The 23,317-nt window shown below is 40.0% G+C and overlaps 1 protein-coding gene across 2 annotated transcripts in view; it reads left to right on the top strand.

The window, feature by feature from the left end:
- Positions 1–23,317, top strand: part of LOC117948129 (IQ motif and SEC7 domain-containing protein 1-like) — an 86,008-nt gene that overhangs the window by 10,554 nt on the left and 52,137 nt on the right. For both annotated transcript variants that reach the window (XM_034877612.1, XM_034877619.1), the window contains exons 2-3: positions 4,363–4,392; positions 10,895–11,002. In XM_034877612.1, coding sequence (XP_034733503.1) covers positions 4,363–4,392; positions 10,895–11,002 — 138 coding nt within the window. The remainder of the gene's footprint in view (positions 1–4,362; positions 4,393–10,894; positions 11,003–23,317) is intronic.

Genomic DNA, 23,317 nt, shown 5'->3' with positions numbered 1-23,317 from the left:
GCTTAGCCACACATTTTTCTGCCTGTAATTAGTTGTTGATTAATACAGATCCTTTAGCTCTGTCTCAGTAATACGAACGGCACAAGTATGTGGCGCACCGAGGAGCCTAACACATGATGAATGGCCTTAATTTATGCACTGGACTGAGAAACTGTCCTAAACCAAAAGGGAAGCAGACATAGAGGCAGACATGCATGCACCTCGTCAGACAAGCAAGAGCAAATCTATAGCAAATGCTGAATCGTCCGTTCATCTCAACTGCAGTGTTCTTTTTGAGAAAAACTAATCTTATAAAATATTGACAATACCTATGAAATGCCGAACGGGAATGTCAAGCTTCACAGTGTTCCTCCTTTGAAGTTGCCAGTGTGAATGAGCTGTTATAGCAGATCTCAGGTTTAGGTCATTGATCACTTAGTGACATTGTTACAAATTGAGGCCAGAGCCCTGAAATTGCGAGAAATGCTTTTCTGTTTTCAGTAAAAAGTTTTCTAAATTCAGTGTAATCCGGATGTGATTTATTCTTTTTCATCACAGCTTGGAGGGGGTTGTTTTCTGAAGCTTGAAGCGTTTCATGGCTGTCATGGTTTGCCGCCGAATTACACAGTATTGGGTCGAATAACTCTGGTCTCAGCAGTTCAGTTAAGGACTTGTTCGAAATAGAATTTCTGCTATTAGCTTCTTCTAGCATAGTCAAAGATGAAGTTAGGGCTGGGTGTCTTGATTTCAAATGTGATGTATGCAAAATATTAGGCAAAAGGAAGGTAAAATAACAAGAGGAATGTGTAACCGCAATGTTTTGCTTGCAATATGATCAGCAGTACACACAAAAAAAAACTTTGCAACAAATCATCAATCACACACATTGGACAAACTATTAATTGCCTCTGATTTTCTTCTGAGTTTAGTAAAGGAAGCCACACACAATATTGCCTTTTTCTCGTTGCCATTATAAGGCCGGTAATTTGATGAAGCGCTAGAAGCTATTTCTTCAAGGTTTAACCCTGCTCAATACTTTACAGCAAAAAACAAATAAGGGTTTTATAATTGCATTGGGGCAGGTCTTTTTCTGAAAGAGGCAAGAAAAGTAAAAAGGAAAGCATCCATACCTTTATGATACATTGTACTGTATTTGAAAGTACAAAAATGATTATACTAAGAATAAGCTATGGACACACAAAACAGGGAGACATGGGCAGTGAGATGTTGCTGTGTGAATCATGGCAGATGTGTGGCCTACAGTACATGATGCCCCAGTTCATTTGAAGCCAGGCAGGGAGCTACGATTAAATGAGCAGACTAGTGCATTTCTGCAGTCGTGTCCAGTTGCACTTACTCTTGCAGAAAGCCAGATTGATAAACCCTGAGTCAGCATTTTTTGCGCTGGGTGTGCCCTCTGTCCGTTTCCTCCCTCACAACAGGAAACGGGCTGTCCAAACTGCAACAGAGCCACATGTGGGAAAAAAAGGGAAAAAATGTGTGCCATGCAAGGGACACACACACACACACACACACAGAGTTAAACACAGTGAGTCAAAGGGCAGGTTAGGGACTCTGGCATGACGGTAAAGACAGCAGTGTAAGATTGGGTTAGAGGAAGCAGCTGGGTTGAATTCTTAACTCTGCCACTGAGATTTGCTTCTCTCTGGACCCCCGTGGGAGAAACCAATCTCACAACTTGTGGAGGCCTTCCTGTGCATTGAGACTTCCAATGGAATTTGGCATTTCATATTTAAAAGGCTTTGGGAGTGCACCTGGAAGAACCTCAGTAGCCAGTGTTTCTGTGCGGTGCCGAGGAAAAACAGTTTAACTTAAATGCTAACTTCCAATCTGTTCACATTTCCATCATTATTAGGATGAAAGATTGTGCTTTGAAAATGCAGTCAAATGTGTAATTTTATTCATTCATGAATAGATAAATTAGCTGTCTACACTGAAAGCTACCCGTCTCTTAAAGCCATACACTCTGAAAGAGCTATTCCACTTTGTCTTAACCTACTGTCTTCTAAAGTTATACCAAAAGTGTAGCAGTTTGGCTCAAATCCAAACAGGACAACTCCTAGTGGTTTTAGACGGAGCTCTGTCGATTCTGTTCACTCAAAATTTAAGCGAGGTAAAAAAGAGTTATTCATTTCGTGGAAAGGAGAAGATAAATGCAAATACACCTGCACAGCCCTTACTTACCAAGCCAGTTGCTCCGCAATCAAGTGCAGTTAAGTGATGAAGTTCCCCTTGAATACAGAATAACTGACACCTCTCACTGTGCCCATCTGTTTTCTGTACAGTATGACAGTCTTGCAGAATGTACTAAACTAACAATATAGGCATGACCCAGATTAGTAGAGTAGTTGTAGTAGTTGTAGTAGTTGTAGTTGTAATAGTAGTGGTTTGTAGTCCCTCTGCAGGGCAGAGGAGCTGTCCAGGGTCCTGACCCCTTCTTCGTTGCCCTGGGGCACGTTCAATCTCAAAATGGTTTCCTGGTTGAACGACATGTTTCCTTGAAACAGTGTGAAACGGTGTGCAACAGCTTTGAGATATGTTTTCTCTCCTTTTGGTGGCTGTGTCACAGGATATACCCCATCAGCAGAGACGTGTCTGTGAACCCTGGGTAATAAAAGGCACAGTTTAAAAAAGTGCGTGGCTACGTTCTGTCGGGCCTGAATATGGCCCAGGTTTCTTCTGTCCGGCTGGGTGCAATCAGAGTAAAAGACACACATCATTCAGCAAAGCATTTGTCAAAAATGCTTTTGATCTGATTTTTTTTTTTCAGTGATGAATTGTATACACAGCAATCAATAGCTTCAGTAATTGCCATTGGATCTGGACTGCAGCATGTGTGTCAATGACTCTCATCCTACCACTGCATTATATTGACCCAGCTCTAGTTTTCACTTCAACCTAATTCCACAGTTGTAATGGGGTTTGGCTCTAACGAAAAAAAGCAGCGATATCAAGTTTGTTCTGTGCTTTATTGAATGATGAAAGGATGCCTGGACGTCTTTGATAAATCTGATTATAGGAAGCAGATGTTTAAGTAATGCAAAAGATTCTGGACTGAAGAAAAAGGTGCACGGGAAACAGAATAGAAAAACAAGCTAGTGAAGTAACTAAGAGTGATGAGACAAAAGGAAAGAAATCACTCAGCCCAACAGAGAATGAGACACAGCATTATACAGAGAGGATCATTACATCTTTAAACAAACGCAACAAAAAGGACAGTACAGCCCTTCTAAGAAGATATTTTGCAGCTACAGTACCTAATAGTAATGTCACCACACTATTTAATTGTTTTTTCCATGTAAAAAGTGAAAAAAGGCCACAAGGAGGCTCATAAATTTGCCCTGATGCAGCCATGCAGTAGCTTTATTGCCCCTTAGTGCTATGGTTCACAGAACGACCTACATTTTCTATCTCTGGTGTCAGGACTACTTCCTTTACCGTTGGAATGCCTTTCACTGCAGTCTATTTCTAAATTGCATAAAGTGAAGTGAAGTGAATAGATTTAGATTGAGATCGTGTTATCAGTTTATTCTTTAGCTTCCAAACGGTGTTGGCAGCCCACATAACCAAATTTTGAGCTTGCTGATTGGATGTGTGTTGCTGAAAGGCGCTTTGGGAGTCGGAGTTGACTTCTCCCTTTTTTATGTAAACAGACTTATAGCTTCGACTTTTTATAAGGAACCAGGTGTTTTGTACCAATGAATTAATCGTGATAGTTTCAAGTTGTGGAATACAGCAATTATGGATCACGTAAAAATTGAGTTTTACTTCCAGAACAAGGCCCTCCCAGATTAGCTCCTCTCCAGGACCCTGAAACTGAAGCAGCTAAATGGAAGCTATCAGCCATCATTTATTTTGTTATTTACACCTGTGATTAATCTACTGTGACACATATTATTTAAAAAAGAACTATTCAATAGAAATGTTTTGACCATGAGGCGTTTTTAAGGTTTTGGCCACCCTTGTTTTCCATTCAAAGGGCCACAATGACAGAAACTCCACTAAATCCAATACGAGGCAAGATGCTGCATTTATAATAAGCACTGCATTGCCGGCGGAGACATTTTCTACTCACCCAGTGGAATATTAATGTATAATTTTGTGAATGTCACTAAGTTGTAGCTGGAATTTAAAGTTTGACCATTTCTAAGGATGCCAGATCCATCTGTTCAAAAGTGGTGCATCCCTCATCGCAACATAGCAAAAAATGGCTGCTGTAATGAAGTTGCTGATTCAAGTAATGGTGGTCAATGAGGCGTTTTGTTACAGTACATGTCTTTAACCTCATTACTGACATACTTCCGCATTCTTGTTTCTACCTGCTCAACAAAATTGACAAACCTGTGTTTTTATGTCTTCCAGGTCTGAATGTGACTCTTCCAGAATGGTCAGGTATGTCAATGTCTCCCTATCTGCTCACGTTTTTACATCTGCCTGTATTTTGTGAATATATTCTCTCTTAATACACTTGTAAATCATGCTTTGGCTTTGAGGAAGGCATGGTGTTAAATACAGGTAAGTCTTGTGATTTGAGTGTGACAAGCTGAAAATCCTGGCATTGTGGTGCTAGCCAGAGCGAGGGGTGGTGCCTGTTTTTGGTGTTTGTAGATATAACAGAACGGAGGACATGACAACATTTTATGTGTGCAATCCAAACTCACATTCTGTTGTTAGCTGGTTTGCTGTGTTAACCTTAATGGTTATAGATTTGTAGCGGTGTCTCCGCTGAGTTAAAATTTGGGCTGATTTAAAACTGTAACTTGAATCCATCATTGCTGAGAACACAGCTAGAAATTATGGCCTGCATGTAGAGAGTAGATGAGCTTCTCTCAATGGTAAACACACTCCTTATCTGCAGCTTCTCTCTTTAGGGATGCCTCGCTGCGGGATCCAAACAGCCTCTTCCTTCGCCTCTGTAGCTGTGTATTAAGCATCCACCAATGTCTAGACAAGTTGAGCAGAGTGTAACGGAGCCTGTCCCTTGTTTACATGAACATTTTCCAGGCCAAGTCTGTTATTTCCTTGGGTGCTTGACTGCCTGCGCTCCCCAGGCCTCTTTTCTTCTGCTCTTAATGTCCAGTGGGCTAAAAACTGGAGATGTGTGCCAGTCTTTGTAGCATTGCAAATGTGAATAAACGTGTGTGCACGCAAGAGTGAGAAGGTGCATGTGAAGTTTGTCTGCCACATTCGTAACCTAGCACGTTGCCCAATACTCGTATCACATTTAAAACATCTGTATGCTGTAATGAATGTTATTGGAAGAGAGTCATGAATTGTTAAGAATCGAGAATTTAGTTCTTTAAGCACACATTCACACACTCACACTCTGTAACCAGCAAGCAATCAGTTCCACTGCCATCACTGGCATTCAGCCTTACTATGCAGCACTATGTTTTGGAGTTATTGATCATTTTAAACTGGCAACACATATTTACTTGAAAACATGATCTACAACTAAAAAGTGTTAGTTTACAGTCCAGAGTAATGAACCTTAACTGGGGAAATGGTTTTCCATAGCTAAACAGATGTTGTACATTAATACCAGAAAGTCCTCTTTGTTATCATGAAACCTATTGCTGCTGCTGATGGTAGAATCTAAAAGCATAGCAGTGGAAATGAACGGCCAGGCTTCAGAGAAAAACAATCCCATTTCACCAAATTGATGATTTGATGTGGTTGGAAACCTCCTAAATGGTAGAGAACCTCTGCATGTTGTTCTTAGTTTGGAATTTGGCCATGGTTTCTAGAATCTTCCAATTATTCGTATGAAGCTGGCATGCCAAGGCTGTTTATCTTGGCCTAGTGTATAAACAGCATTGCCTTTAAAACACAGTTCAATCTTCATGTGCACATCTCTACCAGCACATTTTGAATCATGTGACTTGTTTGGCAGCTGCAAACGTGGGTTAGATGCAAAAGCCATGATATTTCTGAATTAAAGTAATTGCAGGCTTCTGCTCAGCTTTGAGCATGAAACGTGATGGCACCGATCCTGCAAATTAGTAAGAAGCTCAAAGAGCAGCTCATCTCACGTGTCAGGTGCAGTTAGTGATGCTGCACTGCAACAATGTTAAGCTGTTCAACATTTGACACATTTCCTTGGAGATAGCAAGGCTGTAAATTGGACTTTATTGTACAAGGTGTTTTAGGAAGGGCCACAGTGATTGTAATACAGTGTATTAAATTATATGTAATTAGACAATAAACAAGGGCATATTAAAAGACTTTACAAGTGGATGAATGTATCAATAAGCAGACAATTTTCAAAGCCGTTAATCTAAAAACACACATGAGACAAAACTAATGATGTTGAATAAAAGATTTCACGAGTAAATTAGTCCAATAATTTCAATTCAAAACTAGATGAAGAAGAAGAAGAATTACTTTAGTAATCCCCAGGGTTATATTAATTTGTTTCATTCATGTAAACACACACATTGGCCCGAAATATACATGGGAACATGCCCTGTGAGCAGTTCGGGGTTCCTTTGTTTAAAGGCACCTTGGCCGTGGCCAGGAGGTGAACTGGCACCTCTAGTCCCAGTCCACGGTCCGTACTTGGCAGTCCGTGCGGGCTTTGAATCAGCCCCTCGCCGGTTCCCAAGCCAAGTCCCCACGGATCGATCTGCTGCTACCCCTACATGTGTTAAACGTTAAAGGTAATAGATAGCAAAATATCAAATGTAGAATAGTGGATTTTAAAGGCAATCTCAGAAATACATGTTACTACAGCTTTTACATATAAAAATAAAGGGTTATGTTGTCGTATGTCAGCGTTTTAAGTTTTTTTCCCTATTCAATTGTTAATTTTTGCTCCTACTCCAACACTGTTATTTAGTCAATTATGAAAGCATAGAGATACATACATACATACATACATACACACACACAAATTACATGCATGCATACATGCATACGTACATACACACACACAGTGCATGCACACACACAGTACATACATACACTTTACGTGCTTACAAAAGAGTAGCAAGTATCTCAGTGTACTTATTCAGTAGCCGCAGCCAGTTTTCAAATTACTTTGACTATTGCTGGGAAATCAGTCACATGATTTATCTTGGCTCGGAGTTCCTTTTTGTATCAGATCTCAAAGCTGTTTAAAATTGCTACAACTGCCAACACAGCACTCTGCTGACAACACACAGCAGACCTACAGTCACTTACGTCTCTCACCCTGTTAATATGCCACGCCGTGACATAAGTGCCTGGTTGTTTAAAATGTTATGTGTTACATGGCTCGGTAGGTTTCCTTATCATTAATTCTGAAAAAGTCACTGAACTTGGCACAGGCGCTATAAATAAATAAGCCATGCTCCCGAAGGATTGCTTTGCACTGGTTTGATAAAAGGTGTGTGTGTGTGTGTGTGTGTGTGTGTGTGTGTGTGTGTGTGTGTGTGTGTGTGTGTGTGTGTGTGTGTGTGTGTGTGTGTGTGTGTGTGTGTGTGTGTGTGTGTGTGTGTGTGTGTGTGTGTGTGTGTGTGTGTGTGTGTGTGTGTGTGTGTGTGTGTGTGTGTGTGTGTGTGTGTGTGTGTGTGTGTGTGTGTGTGTGTGTGTGTGTAATGATTGGCTGGCCTTGTCGGTGATGAGGGGATTATTCTCATACCCACTCTGTGGCTAATGAGAGAGAAATAACAACATGGCAGTGTTTAATTGGTCTGCCGTTTTGTTATATAAAGGGATGGCTTGATTCAGATGTGATTGGAACCTGGGTGAAATAGGCAAGCAGACAGGCACTCAATAGCCTCAGTGACCTGCTTTTATTGGATTGTTCTTCAGTGAATGTCTGATAATAAGATGTTCTCCCACTCGCGGATGCACTTTTGTGCTGCACTCATTCATAAACCCAGTAGCAGCCCACAGCAAAAGCCTACAGCGTAGGTGTAGTCCAACACTTCATTGCACCAATTGCAATAAGAGTATAGGATGAAAGTGCTGTATTTGTGCTTTTGTTATTTGTATCTGTTCACTTGTGCCTGATGAGCTTGTGTATTGTGATGGATGGCAGCTGTTAAATTGGGAGTGTTTAAAAACAGAGAGGCTAATTGAAAGTTAACATTGTATTGCTTGAAATGATGTATCCATGACTTTGGGACCTCTGAGTGTTGCACATTCTGTCTTTGTGTTTGTTCAGACGCATAACAAGGCCAGAGAACTGCGATATAGTGAGTTACTGGAGGTATTCTTGCGGAAAGTCTCTGCGGGGTCTGCAGCTTTTATTCCCCTGTAATTCTCCACAGAGAGGCACGGATTTTACTGTAAAGCCTCTCTCCCCATTATTGTAGAGACGACAATGAAGAGAATAAAGCTTTTTGCCGGGCTGTTGTTGTGGAGGTCAAAGCTCTCTCATAGTGTGTCTCAAAACAACACCAGTAATCAAGTGATGTAAAAGTATTGTGTGATCATTTACAAAGCAGAAGGAAATTCCAAAGGAATTAATATAAAGGAGAGCAAAGTGATTGTCCTCTTGCAACTTCTTTAGCTTTTAACAGATGAAGCATTTGCTAAAATAGCGATGGCGCTGCAGTTTTCTATCTGCAGGCAGGACATTTTTCCAAAACGGCACAATGTGTGGACTGAACTGTGCTTAATTCACAGCAGGAATTATCTAACCTTTTTCATCTAACCTAAAAAGAGCCGGTCGGTCCTCTGATGCACTGACAAGTACATGTCCGGGCCAGTTGAACTGATATTTGTCTGCAGGGAGGAATGGTGACAGTGTTAGGGTTCAGGGCTGATCTAGTGCAGTCTCTCCCCCTCAGCCGGTGCTCTCCGCAGGGACCACACAAACGTATCGTCTTCCCTTGTCTCCTTTGCCGTCTCTCGTTGCCATGGAGAGTGATGCTCAACTTGGATAGGTAGGACACCGAGTCTGCTTGTCTTTGTCCTTGACTGAGTAGACTGGATTTCAGGCCTTAATCAGGCATTGTTCTGAAAACACTTCCCTGCATAGGATTTAAACAAAGCCAGCATGTGAGTGTGCAGTGTATGGTGATAGAAAGCAAAGACAATGAAGGAGATGGTTTTTGAGTTTGAGAACATCCCTTCCGCCGTGGGAAAACAAACTGCCATTTTGTTATGAATTGTTGATATTTGTGGATCAGTCATTGCACTGACAGCTCTGAAACAAGGTCTGTGTGCTTGACTCTGCAGTGCTATCACAGTAACTAATAGAAGACAGGAGGAGAAATTCAGACTAACTCAAGGTTCACAGCTCCCAACTCCACCAGAGTAGAGACATTAGCATTTCTTAAATTAATAATTCATTATACCAAAACAGCAACAAATGGCAGCAGCCATTGACACAATTAACCATTGATATTACTCGGGGCCTTAGTGCATTTTCATACAGATGGATTTTTCATACAGAGTACAATCTGTGTTTAAGAATGAAAGATGCTTATCTATCTGTCTTGCTGCAGACCTTTTTCATAAAATACATCAATATCACGGAATGTTGTTTAGCATATGGTTTTATTTGACTGGACAATTAGCAACTATTCATTCAACATGTGTTCATGCCTAAATCAAATTATGCAATGGCTATCATCATAGGCTTAATTTCTTTATGTTTTTGATGAAGACCTTATCCCCAGAGAAGGATACTGTTGGTTATTGAGTGCAAATTGAATGCCTGAGAAATGTGCCTGGCTTGTCTGAGACAACCTGCCCAGCTCAGTGAAAACCTTAACAAACAATAGATGAGAGAGAAACACCTGGAACCATGGAAATAGTATCCTGTGAAAGGAGATGAGAAAGGCCTGAGCAATGATCACTATAGAGGAGAAAACTGCTTCGACTGCAGTACACCGAGCGCAAACTTTGAAGTTGTGCAGACACTTAAAAAACCTAATGTTTTTCTTTGATCAACCAGGTTTTTTAGTTTTTACCTTTTTCTATCCTTTTCTTTCCATTTCTATCTTATGTAAGTTGTAGTATTTATGATGCGTTAATACATGAAGTGCAATGTTAGTACATCAAAATAGTAGGCTTTAAGTACATTAATCATAAGTGCACATGGAAGTAGAGTTGGATAACTGATATTAAGTACAAGTTTGTGTACCTTTTGTACCAGGGCTTTGTAAAAAAAAAATATATATATAGAAGTCACACAGAGCCAATAGTTTATTAAAAACATAATTTGAAATTATATTTTAAAAAGGCAATGCAAATTTTTGTAGTTAACTTCAAGTAGAAATAATTTTTGGTTTTGATCTGTAGGATGTCACATAAATGCACCATTTGTAGCCCATGCAACAATAATAATAATAATGCAAACACACATGTGTTATTCCTTGTAATAAGTTACATCTCAAGCTAATTTCAAGTCTTTGAAATGTATGGAAGTTACATAATTAGTTACCTAAAAAAAACTCCAAAAGCAGTCATCAATAACATAAACTCTACATTTTATCATTTGCAGTCAATGGGCCAATGCACACTGAGCTGTTCTTTTAAGTTCCATTTTTCTAAAGCTTCACAAGCTCAACTCAGCTGTGTTTTGAAGTGCCATTATTAATAGTGTGTGTTGTGGTGAATACTCTGATAATACTGTGTGGTTAGTGGTTTGAAAGTAAAACCAATCATATTTTGGACCCTTCAACGTCATTCTTTCCTTTTAAAGACTGTACTTTTAGAGGAAGTTACAAAACCGAATTACATATTACCAAGTGTGCTGCTACACGACACTAAACGAGTCTGTGACAAATGAAGTACACAGAGGTAAAAACATGAAAGTCACAAATCCCCAGTGGTAGATGTCTGAGGGGAAAATGGATGATTTTAATGCAGCGCAGTCATATAACATTTAAAGGTTATTTTTACATCTGCCCTTCTATGTCAACAGTCTGAGATGTGTGTTTTCTTTGTCCCTCTGTAGGAGACATGCCTCCCTACCTGTCGAAGTCACAGAGGTTCCTGGGAGGTTAGTGACTGCAGGCTGCAGAAGAGTCGTCCCCTGCCGCAAATGGAAGTCGGCGTCCTTTGGGTACAGTAAGATGCTATTTTTATGACTGTGTTTTACGTGCTTAATGCTTGTCACATAAGTACCACAGCACCCGTTTCAACCACTGTGACACAGAAGTCTTTTTCAAGTCTTACTCTTGCCTTGTTAACGTCTAAAAGTCATTGCAGTTCATATCGATGCCCTCGGGATTAGCCTTTCTGTGGCAGATGTATTGGTCTTGACAGCTTGACAACGTTGCTGTGTCTTAATATTTGAGTCTTTGCAGCTGTTCTCCTGTCATCAGCTTTTAATGACCGAGCAGTTTCATTGCTGCAATGTTGTTTTCCTGATGTGCAGAAGGAACTTCAGTGGCCAAATGCACCGTAGCAGGAGATCATTAGGCTAAGTTTTAATGAAATATGATCCTTGCGTATATGAGCCTTCACTGCTGCTCACCCATTAGCTTGTGCTGAGCTCGGAGCCTCCGTTTAAAAACAAGGAGAGATGAGCGCAGACAGCCGCATCAGTGGGACAGACTTAGGGGGCTTCAAAAGGCTGGAGAGAGTTCCAGAAATTGCCTCCTGGTGCCGTGCGCTTCATCATCAAAAAGCAATGTGTGCCTAATCCACAGCCCACTTGTGGCTCATGTGCAGCCCAAAAATAAGTCCCAGTGCATAGTGGGAACATGTTCTATTTTTAAGGAGCGGTGTTCAGACATTTCCTTATGAGTAGGAACATCTGTGGGTTGTTTTTAGACCAGGGGTCTTCAACATTTTTGTTGTGGGGGATCCTTCTGCTTTGTGGGGATTAATATTGGCTAATAATATGTTGGATTCATTTTTTTTTTTTTTTCTTTAAAAAAAATGAACAACAACTTGGAGCACCGCACCTGCACAAACTCCGGACCCATGTTGCATATCCCTGTTTTAGACTATTGTAACTCTGCAGAAATGAGGAATTTGCCATTTCTCTGTGATAAACACCTCTGTAGGTGTTCTCTGTATGTGTTCTCTCTGATTGTCCCGGTTGGATTGTTGCTCTGTAAGTAATTTTCAAGCACAGCTAAAGGCTAATAGGTTAAATGGATCATGATAATAGCGTGTGATCAGGATTGTTTTCCTCTCCAGCTCCGCAGCATTGTTTGCTAACACAGTCGCTCTATAATCAACCCCTAATCACCATATGATGACATTCAAATACCTGATCATTTTGACTTTGCTGACATTTCAGAAGGTTGCTTTATTACTGTCCCCCTGAGGTTAATTGAAATGTATTAGATCGTTTCTCTAAAAATATTGTTGTGTATTTGAAAATTCAGTCCTCATCTTGGTCTTGCTAACTCCACATTCCTGTCGGTTTCACTGTGTGAATGTCAGTGAAAGTAAGCGGCCGGTACAAACACACAATGCATACCCTCAACATGTATCAAGTGTCCGAACAACATACACCTACTCGCACTCACAAGAAATGCATGAATCAAACTAAAAGCAACAATTCTCATAAAGGCCTTGCTCTGTAATGTTTGACTTGTTTTGAGGCATCATTTTCTTTTTAGCGAGACAGGAAAATCACCTTACATCAAGTGACAAAGGTCCTGGGCCAGATTTAAATCCAGGATTTTGCAGCTGTGACAGTGAGTTACTAGAAAACATTTTTCACATCATATCTGGGAAGAAATGTGAAAGAAATGTTGGGTATTTCTTCCCCATCCATTGAAGCAGTGGGGTTGTGTGATTGATCTTGTGTATTTTCTGGCTGTGTTTATGTGTCATTGGAAGGAAGTGGAAAATGAATTGTTGTGCCATTTGTGAGCTGCAGTACCATGTCCAGCAGAATGCTAAGTCCCTCCACTTGTTTTAGATGTTTTCAGTGAGCATATTGGAAAGGTTTAAAGAAAACTTTAATTATCGGAAGTGTTTTTAATTGTAGCATTATTTAGCAGATTAAAAAAAGGTAATTGCATTTAGTTAAACTGTTTGATGTGGCTGTCTAAAGTTTCAATAATCCCTACGTATTATAGAGTTAAACAAGGTAAGATGAATTAATGGGGCAACTTTGGTGTTGAAGCAGTGTTCACAGAGACTCGCTCCATCAACTCAATGCCAGAGCTGGGGCGATCTCTAGGGACGACCAATCACGTTCAGAGCAGGCAGAGCGGCTGCTAGACTGTAATGGAAGAAACATACCCCAGGGATTCATTTAAATTGTTACCTCTGCTGTATGTTTTTTTTCTTTAGCTTTCTTTCCTTGTTTGTACTCCTCATATTTCTTTGTACCTGTTCTTTCAGGCTGTCTGCCCCTCTTTTCTCTGCCTCCTGCCCTGCAAAAAGCAATCACATGCATTTGATCAGCTGTAGAGCTAGACGGACAATGTAAAAGCTTAGATGTGATAGCTTATTTCCCATGCTTGAGTGTGCATATTTGAGGTCAACATTAACTATTAATTAATTAACTAATGATGCAGTTGTTGGATTGCTGGTTATGGAGATTCTGCCACTAAGCCTGCTGAGATGATCAGCATAAAGAGAGTTAAGTGAAATACCTTTTATTAGAACTACAACAATAAGCCCACACACCGTTGATTGTGTTCACTTTACCGGAGTCCTTTAGCCAGCTCATCTAAATGTTTGGACGACAAAGGGAAACTTGTTGTACCAGGTTTTGTGATTACACAACATGTTTTGTGTAAAATAGAGGACAGACCACACACAGAACCTTTTCTTCATATGGCTATGTTGAGTTTACCATTTCTGTTTTAGTTTTTTATCCAAAATGCACTTGATTAAATAATCTTTTAGTGAATGCCAAAGAAGAATAAGCTTCATTAAGGTTTAAGTTTTTCATTTTCAGTTATTTTGTCATGTTTCATCTACAAAATGTAATAAAAATTTAACAAAATTCAAAGCTATTTAATTTAAAATACACAGAAAAGCAAAAACTTCCTATTTGAGAACCTGAAATCTGCAAATATTACATTCTCCTTGAATAAACAACTGTAACTAATGAATTATCATAATTTTTGCACATTAAATAAAATATAATCTTCTTTATTCCACAAATTTATTCACAGACTAATTGTTTCAAATCACCAAATTATGTGTTTTTTCTTAAAAAATATAAAAATCTTCATGTGCCCCACTGGCATCACTGGTCTAGATAATAATGGAATGAACAGTTTGAGAGAGAGACAGAGAGACAGAGAGAAATATATATATATATATATATATATATATATATATATATATATGTGTATGTATGTGTGTGTGTGTGTGTGTGTGTGTGTGTGTATGTGTATATATATATATATATATATATATATATATATATATATATATATATATACTGGCCCTGTTGTTATGACTTTAAAAACTGGTTGCAAAGTATGGCTTTAATGTCTTTACATTCCTGACTTGCCTGCCCTGCTCACTAGCACAGTCAATCAGCAGCTGGTAATAAAACCTGGGTCAGCAGACACCAGAGCCAAGAGGGAGAAGTAATAGGGAAATTAAATGTAAAGCATAAAATAGCTAAACGTTAAAACACGGAAACTGTATTTCTAAAATGAAAGAAAGTAAATTACTTTAAGAGATGAATTATAAATTGGATGGTTCCAAGTTTTCATTAGCTGCAGAAATGGCTCAACTGCCAAAAACTGTAAGTAAAAGAGGTGAAAATGGCTACTTGATCTGCTATGCTTTATTGAACTTGATTTGAATTTAGCTGGTACAGCTGCAAAGTACAGAAAGCATAGTTTATGCTGATTAATAGTAAAAAAATCCAAGTCAGACAAAAACATTTACATTCTACTACAGTTTAAAATCATTTTCAACCAGGCAAGGCCGTAATTGCTTGCAGTTCATTATGTAAACCGTCAGGCCAAATGTTGCTCTAAGCCAGCCAGACTGTTATATTGGCCAATATAAGCTCATTGCAAATATATTGGTATTGTTGTGTTGGCGCTAAAGAAATTGCAGTATAGAAATGCCAAATTAGATCTAAGGTGATTACATAGTTTGTTCACCATGAGTGCACTGATACCTTGTTTGTTCAACATCAAAACTTTAGTATCACCCAAGCTTTATAATCGATTAATTGTCTCGGCTCTAAAATACTACTACCAAATAAAAATAAAATAAAACCTGCAAAAAGGGGCAGACTGATATTCCTTGATTCCGGGTTGCAGAGGCTGTAAGCTTTAGAGCAACCCACTGTCAACATTATTACAATTGATTATGAAGACTAGGAAGTTCCTTTTGTGTTTCTCCCTTTCAATCACCATTATTTCTACATGTTCTCTTCTGTAACGATCTCTCCAACTTATATGTTCTCCCCTCCTGCTGTAGGAGGCCATAACAAGAGGAAACCCATAGTGGAAAATATCCCCTTTTGTGGCCACTGTAATGTACTCGCCTGCTCGTATTGTCATCCCATGACTGATTGTGTGTAGAGTGCTCTATAGCAGTGAGAGCTGAGTGTGTTTATGTTAGGTTTAGCAAGTTTAAAGTGGAGCAGTCAGCCAGGCCAATAGGGATGCAGGATTGCAGCTTATTGTGAGAGGGGATAATTGGACTGTATGGTTTACTGAGGGGAGGATAGTCTGAATTTATCAGAACTCATGTTGCTGCAACTTGAAAGGAAACGGTACAAAAGCAGCGTGTTATATATTATATGACCAGGTCTGACGTAGGAATATAGATGACCTCATCAATAGAGGAGAAAACAACTTCCTCTGTGGCAGTTCCTCAGTACCATGATGAAAAAAGCATGTTTTAAATGATTGGGGTATTGCCTGTGCAGTAGCTGTTGTATTCATTGCCTGCAGCTGCTTTCTAGTTCAGTCCTGTCCAGAGTTAAGACCTCGCTGCACCCACCAAGCCCAGCTCAAGGCAGAATGAATGCATTTAAATACCCAAGATGCTCCTCTATTCCTTTTTCTTTAACGCCTCTCTTTTGAATTCTTTTTCTCTCTCCAGATATTCTCTTTTATCTTCCACTCAATCAAAACCCATCTGCTTCACTGTATTCTGTCACTCTCTCTGACTCTGTTTTTCTATCTGTGCCTCTCTTTCGTTCTGTCTCCTTAATTAAGGAAACACATCTGACTTGATGAATAGATACAGATGGGGGGTTTTACAAAGGTAAACATAACGCTGGCTGGTCATAGTGAAGTGTAAATCTTTCTACAAGAAATTCCCTTTTAAAGTTCCCTTAGCATTACCAAAAGCTCGTGTAAAAAAAAAAAAAAGCTGATAATATTGCACTGCTCCATGTATTTGTGGTCCGGGTCAGGAGCTCCATTTCATGCATAAATAATTCAGATGCTTTATGATATTCATTATGGCGAATGACTATTTCAGAACAGAACCTGTGATTATCTCCAAGCCCTCTAATAATACCCCGGCAGAGCCTATTGATTCCTGGGATTAGCTTGCCTTCATGGGATCACAGACCCCCAGTCTGCCCGCTGCAAACAACCAGTGTGTCATTTGCTGAAGGTTGGAGGCAGGAAGGCAGCTCATGATGCTGTTATCTAGCTGCAGGGGTCAGTATGGTGGACAAGTGACACATGCAGTGGAAATGGAGGAGAATCACCATATGTGGGTCCATGAACCTGGCATTGCTGTTGCGTGTATTTGACTGCTTCCTTCCTCCTCGCTATAAGTCCTTGACAATATCTAAGGGCTTAACGACACAATAAACATTTATTGTATGTGGCAGCAACAGTCCTTGGGAAATGAAGGAGCAGTTGTGTGCAAGAGTTTGTCTGTTAAAAAAAAAAAAAAAAAAACAGCGATGAAAGTGGCTGCTGCCTCCTATAAAATTCAGCCAGTTGAATCCTTTCTTTATTTGCCTTTTCTTTTTTACTGCTGTTGTTATTGTAAAGTTTTGATTTTACCAGATGGGAAATCACAACCGCACAAAGATTTAATAGGTCTATGAAACAGAGAGCCTACTTCCATAATGTGTTTGAACTCTTGGGAAAGCTCTCAGTTTGTCTTTGAAGTTCCCAGCTTTACTTTCGTCATAACGTTCTCTAAGAGGAAGTTAAAGGCTCCTTGTGAAGCGGGATCACTGGAAACACGGTTTGGAGTCTCAACTGCATACCGCCAAGTGGCTTAATATTAATTTGCTTTAACTCTAAATAACAGAGACAAATGTCCCTTCCACTTTATTCATATCGCTGATGATCCTTTTGGCCGACAGAGAATCGCGTGTGTGTGCGTGTGTGCGTGTGTGTGTGTGTGTGTGTGTGTGTGTGTGAGTGTGTGTGCGCGCGTGCATGTATTCATTGTTTTGCATTCAGACAGCCACGCCACATAAAAATAGGTTTGAAGGATCATGACACAACACAATAAAAGCTGGCCAGCATTCAGTTGTGAGAGTATTGGCTTCTCGTGTATTTGAGTCCCTCCCTGTGCTATTTACAGACCGTGGTCCACAACTGCAAATGTTTGTGTACACATATTAAAAACATAATTAACTTTTTTTTTTTTAAATGTACTTCCTTTAATGTTGATGAAAACTTGTATGGTCATAATAATTTTAAATGTTTTTATAATAGATAAAATAGAAAAAAGTACAGCTGAAACGAGGATTAGTCACTTTAATGAGAGACAATTAATTGCCAGACATTTTGATAATCTATCTATTATCAGTCATTTATAAAGCAAAAACTACCAAACATTTGCTGTTCTCTTCTAAAATAGAATGTACGGCTTTTCTTTGTTTAATGTAATTTTAAACTGAATATATTTGTGTTTGGAAAACAAAACCAGCATTATCAAAATTCTTGGAAAATGTGATTTGCATTTTAATTAAAGAAAATCCTAAAAGGCTAATAATTAAATATTTTTTCCTTACCAAAAGAGTACATTACATTAGCAATGTAAAAGACTATATACTGTACACTCTTTGTTTTTACTTATGTAAATAAAATGCATGTGATGCATCGTTCGAGGACCTGTTTGTGTGTTTGAAGATCTCCCCCGACATATTGTTTTCTTTCGACAATTCTCAGTTCAGTTTGTACTGTGCTTTCTCAAAGGTGAGCGCTGTGAATCTGTGTGAAAGCACAAGATTACCTTGTCTCTGCATTAAGCCATAATAACCAAAATGTCCTATCAATCCCACGAACATACATCCCGTTACAACAATGAACCCATAATCACATATCAGCCAGCAGCCGCTCTCAGTAATTGACCACGACATAGTACTCTTGTGAATTATTAATTACTATTATTTTTAGCAGATGGGGGGGGGGAACAATTGTCTTGAAATCTGCAATCTGTATGGATGAAAAAGCAGCTTAATTACAACAAAGTGTGTATTATATTTTGGTATAAATCAGAAAGGCAGGAGTTTGTGTTACAGTCAAGGTTGAACAAGCACAATGTGCCTGGAGTAAATGGATCTCTTCAGCAGTAATGAAAAGACACCCACCTGTCTGGAGACAGTGCACAGGTGTTACATTTCTTGACAAAATCATGTGTGACCGTGTGATTTTGAAAGCTTCTAGGTGATACAAGCGCAGCCTCCTCCAGGCCAGTGAAAACATGTCGGAGCATCCTTTTTTTATCAACCAAATCTTTGCTTTTTTACTGTACTACCCATTTCTACTTTCCCTGGTAAATTAGATGTAGTGAGAGATTAGTGATACTGTGTGAGTTTCTCACGTAGCTTATCCTTTCATCAGCTCCATACCACAGGAATATCAGGCAATAGGGCCTCTGTGCGCTCCAGATCCATCTCCCTGTCTGATAGAAGGCATTTGCAATTCCGTAGCTCTGTATCGGCACTCGGATCGAGCACGGGGAGGGCTCGCAGGGATGAGGTGAGGGTGCAAGGAATAGCACGCTATTATCCAGTAAATAAGACTGGAGAGCGTGATTGCTTGTTCTCGCCTGCTTTTTTTCAACTCTGATACTCAAGAAGAGGAATTTGTTTATGTATGTGCATTGAGATATTAACAAGATCCTGCCGCTGCTGAATTGTGTGTGGGGTAATATCTCCTGCGAGTGAAGAACAGAAAGTGTAGATGACAGAGAGATTAGAGTGTGAGAATAATTTTTTTCTTGCCATGGTAACGTATTAATGAGACATTCAAAAGCAGCACAACTTGATCAAAGAGCTCGGTGAAAAAGTTTTAAATACAGGGCTTGTACTTGTTATAGCTCTGAGTATTTCTTCCACCACTGGAAATATCAGCTGTGTTAGTGCTAGAGTGCTACTGCTGCTACAGCTTCACATCAGTATTACTGACACCATCTTATCAAGAAGCATGAACTTCTGTGGTGGCAGCAAAGACCTTCAGCAGAGGCCTGAGGGGTCAAGATATGGCTCTGTTTGTACTTCACAATTAGGAGCAGAGAGACAACTCTCTGTCTGGCCTGCTATGAAAAGCTTGTCTGTCTTCTGCCTCTGATGCTATCAGGCTCACGTCCAAGTCAGTGACAGAAGGAGCCTTTGCACAGCGCTGTGCCCTCGGCCACAGAGCTACAAAGAGGCTGAGCTGTGTTGTTTCATGGAAAAAAACAGCAGGGAAACTCTCACCTCCAGCATAGGATGGTAGAGGTCACTATCTCAGGGGAGTTCAGTTTTTCCAGCTTTCGACACTAATTGAAACTGTTAGGAACCTGTTTTTGTGGAAGGAAAAGCTAATGAAAACTCAACTCAACATTGCTGAAAGAACTGTTGATAACAGCTGTGATGTTTTTCATTTGAACTATAACTTGTTGTTATAAAGCACTCTAACAATACATTACATTAATTCCTGGGATTTAATGCACTGTCATCTTCTGTCTTACTTATAAATGGTTTGTTGAGTCCACATGTGTTTGATTAATGTTGCTAAATGAAGCCTAGGCTGCTGCCGCTGTTCATGCAGAGGAGGTGATGCACTGCCATCTTGTGGTGTGCAGCTTGTTGTTCTTTGTTGAATGTAGGGTTTCTCCCGCTTGTCTCTCTTTACCTCTCTCTCGGTCTCTCTCTCTCTCAATTATGTGTTTGAAGTGGGCTGAAGTCTCATGAGAGCAGGGTCGGGACCCCTGCAGCACAAAATAAGTATTCCCACTGTTAGGCACAGACACTTCTAGCAGTAGAGTTTGTTGTGTTAAAGATTTAAAGCATCCCTAAATCGTCCCTGTTTGTCTCCCTAAAAAGAGGAAAACAGAATGCACTTTAATGGTAACAAAGTACTGCATCAGTTTTGAGAAGTTCTAGTCTACAGAACTAGCTGGTATGAGACCAACAGTTGTATATATCTCTGTTATCTGTCTTTATATAAACTAAGGCAACTCAGCAGAGACTTCAAGCCAATTCAGCAAGAAACAAGCAATGTCAGAAAACTGTGATTTTTAATTTCAGTTGAGCAACTCTTTTTTTGCTTCTTGTTCTTTGGGTTTATGACACATTTTAAACCAGGAAAACAATGTTTGGCCTAAGATGGTGCTGCATTGATTATTTTCATCAGTGATTAATCTATTGAATTGGTATTCCATAAACTGATTAGTTACCTAGTATAGAATGTCAGAAAGTACAAAGATGATCCAGAGTGCAAGAGGGGCGATCCTCAAATGCCTTTTTGTCAGATCAAAAATAATATTAATCAACTCCAATGAACAGTCATAGAAGACAAAAAACTGTGAATGTTCACATTTAGGAACACAGTTTAGGTTTTTTTGCTTAAACAATACTTCAACTATTAATCAAATTGTTTGCTGATTAATCTGTTGTTGATGAACTAATTGCTTTAGTGTAATGACAGACATGAGGGAGTTAGGTTTGACCTGTGACACTAAAAGCTTTCTACTGTGGGTGTTGTTTGTGTCTGTATGCAATGTACATAAAGTAAGTGTATCTGTGCTCTGTGTGTTTTGTGTGCTGCCGGGCTGGACAGCCTTCTGCACCCTGTCCTGCAGAATCCTACAGACTGAGGCCAGCTGGAGTAAAAGGGGCCATATGGTGACAGAGGATAGTGGTGAGGTTGGCACAAGAAGGCCAATGTATGCAATATTTATACATCTTAAAGGTCACATAGCAACATGTCTCTGTGTATAGGGCCACGCAAGGCCAGAAAATAGAATGCCCTTTTAAACGTTCTCTTGTGGAGCCTGTGCTTTTTTTAATGAAAAGTGTATTACCGAATTCATGAATTTAAGGTTAAATGACTATTTGAAAGCGCATGCTGGCTTTCAAGCTCTCCTCTGTGTGTGTGTGTGTGTGTGTGTGTGTGTGTGTGTGTGGGTGTGTGGGTGTGTGGGTGGGTGGGTGGGTGTGTCCAGACTACTAACACTCTGCTCGGGGTTTGCAGATACACACTCGATGTTCAACAGATTGGAGCTCACCGTTGCCCCTGTATGGGCCCCTCCCCCAAAACATTTTACCACACACACAGTGAAAAGATCGATTTCGCCTGTCAAGCTGGAGGTTAAATTACATGACAAGTTTTGGAATAATTGTGCCAAAACACCTCTCTAATTAACTCTCTATAGGTGACATTACAAGTGCCAGCAAGGAATGAGGAGGTAAAATCTGCTAGCTAGAGGCTGTAGTCCTTTGTACATCCAAAGGTTGAAAATGTTGAACAGAAATGTCAATTGTGTTAACATCAAAGTATTGTCTAAAATGACTCAAAACTTTGTTTGTCCAAGATAGTGGAGTTCACTACAAACATGGAACAGGCTAAGTAGATTTAATGGCAATCTTCATAATCTGAAATATATTGTTGGTAAAGTGGATGTCCTGGCCTGAGTGTGGCGCAAAAGGAAAGCTCATGGTGTACCCAAAATGGAAAGGGTTTGTCCTCTGAGGATAGCAAATATGTTATTACTCATCTGGGAAACGTGTGCACACAGCACATTTTCTGGCAGTCTGTACAGTAAATGTTAAAATCTTATCTCTAGATATGTGGATATGAGTTGGACAATGTTGGAATAAAAATTATACAGGGTTTCCACTCTGTACTCATAGGTGTACACAAACAAGTGTGCACAAACAGACACACACACACATACACATATACACGAATGGCTCAGTGACAAGCGTCAGAGCTAGAGGCATCAGCAGAGAATTAGAAAGTACATATCCAGTGTAATTGCAGTGAGATGACGCACATGTACAATTAAGCAGTTCGTTAGGCAAAAGACAAAGGTCTGATGGTACTAGTCACCTTGGCTCTAACGCGCTATACATCCACTGCGTCCTGTGCCATGGAGTCTGCCGAAGGGGAAACCCATCCTCCCCTGGAGACTGTGAGCCATCAACGCAGGGTTTCTATCTCTCTCTCTCTGTGTGTGTGTGTGTCTGTGTGTGTGTGTGTGTGTGTGTGTGTGTGTGCATGCATGGCTACCGTCCCGCTTTGGATGCTGTTACCTGGTGAAAGTGTCAACAACAGCACCATCCATTTCCTAATAGGGGCACAGTACATTGTGTACACCATCTACAGTTTGTGTTAATTTTGACCCATTTTGCTGCCAGACCTAACACCTAAACCAAATTTCACTCTTTATTAATGTTGCCCTTTTGATTAATATTTCACATTTTTTCAGTTTTGTCATTCCTTGTGCTTGATGCAATGTCTGTGTAAGCCACATGGTTTCTATTTCACTAACTTCCGGCAATAAAAAGACCAGAACTGGATTACAAAGCCCATAACTACTTTTACCAAGTTACTTATTTTCCTTCTGATTATTTCTGAAACTTTCTCATGCTTCCATTATCCAATATCTGTCTTAGTTCTGTAAGTAGTTTTCTTTTTTGCGGACATAATTAACCAGAGCTATGCAGGATCTTTACCTGCTTGCACCACCACCTCATTAGACTGGAAAGCCTCATCTGTTTTGAAAGACACTACAGAGCAAAGTGCATTGATTTCAGAAGAGAGGATGGAGGAGAGAGAGGGTAGGGGGTGAGTATGTGAGAAGAAGAGAAATGGGGAAAGAGAAGGAGAAGAGAAAGGGAGTGAAAACAAAATGGGAGGGAGAAGAGAGACGGCATGATAATGAGCCCTCTGACACATCCTCCTGTTTCTATGGAGACCAAGGAGCCAATCATGTGGCCCTGCTGAGGACTGTACTACTGAAAACAGATAAGAGGGTGGAGAGAGGCGTATGCAGATACTTCTCTGTGTTTGTGAGGCAGTATAATCTCCCTGTACCTCACCTGCAGGTTGTGTCCTCTTACTTTTTTTTTAGGAATGGCAGCCTCCCCGGGCACTGGTACCATTTAAGATTTACCCATCATCCACCATGCTTTAAAACCAAAGCATCTCATCAGTGCTTAAAAGACCGTAAGCTTCTTGGCTGTATGACCAACCCAACCTCCCTCCACATCTTCCTCCTCCTCCTCCTCCTCCTCCTC

The sequence above is a fragment of the Etheostoma cragini genome, chromosome 7 (assembly GCF_013103735.1).
Source record: "Etheostoma cragini isolate CJK2018 chromosome 7, CSU_Ecrag_1.0, whole genome shotgun sequence".
NCBI classification, from domain to species: Eukaryota; Metazoa; Chordata; class Actinopteri; order Perciformes; family Percidae; genus Etheostoma; species Etheostoma cragini.
Note: the sequence above shows the minus strand (reverse complement) of the source record. Positions and strands in the feature narration are given on the sequence as shown.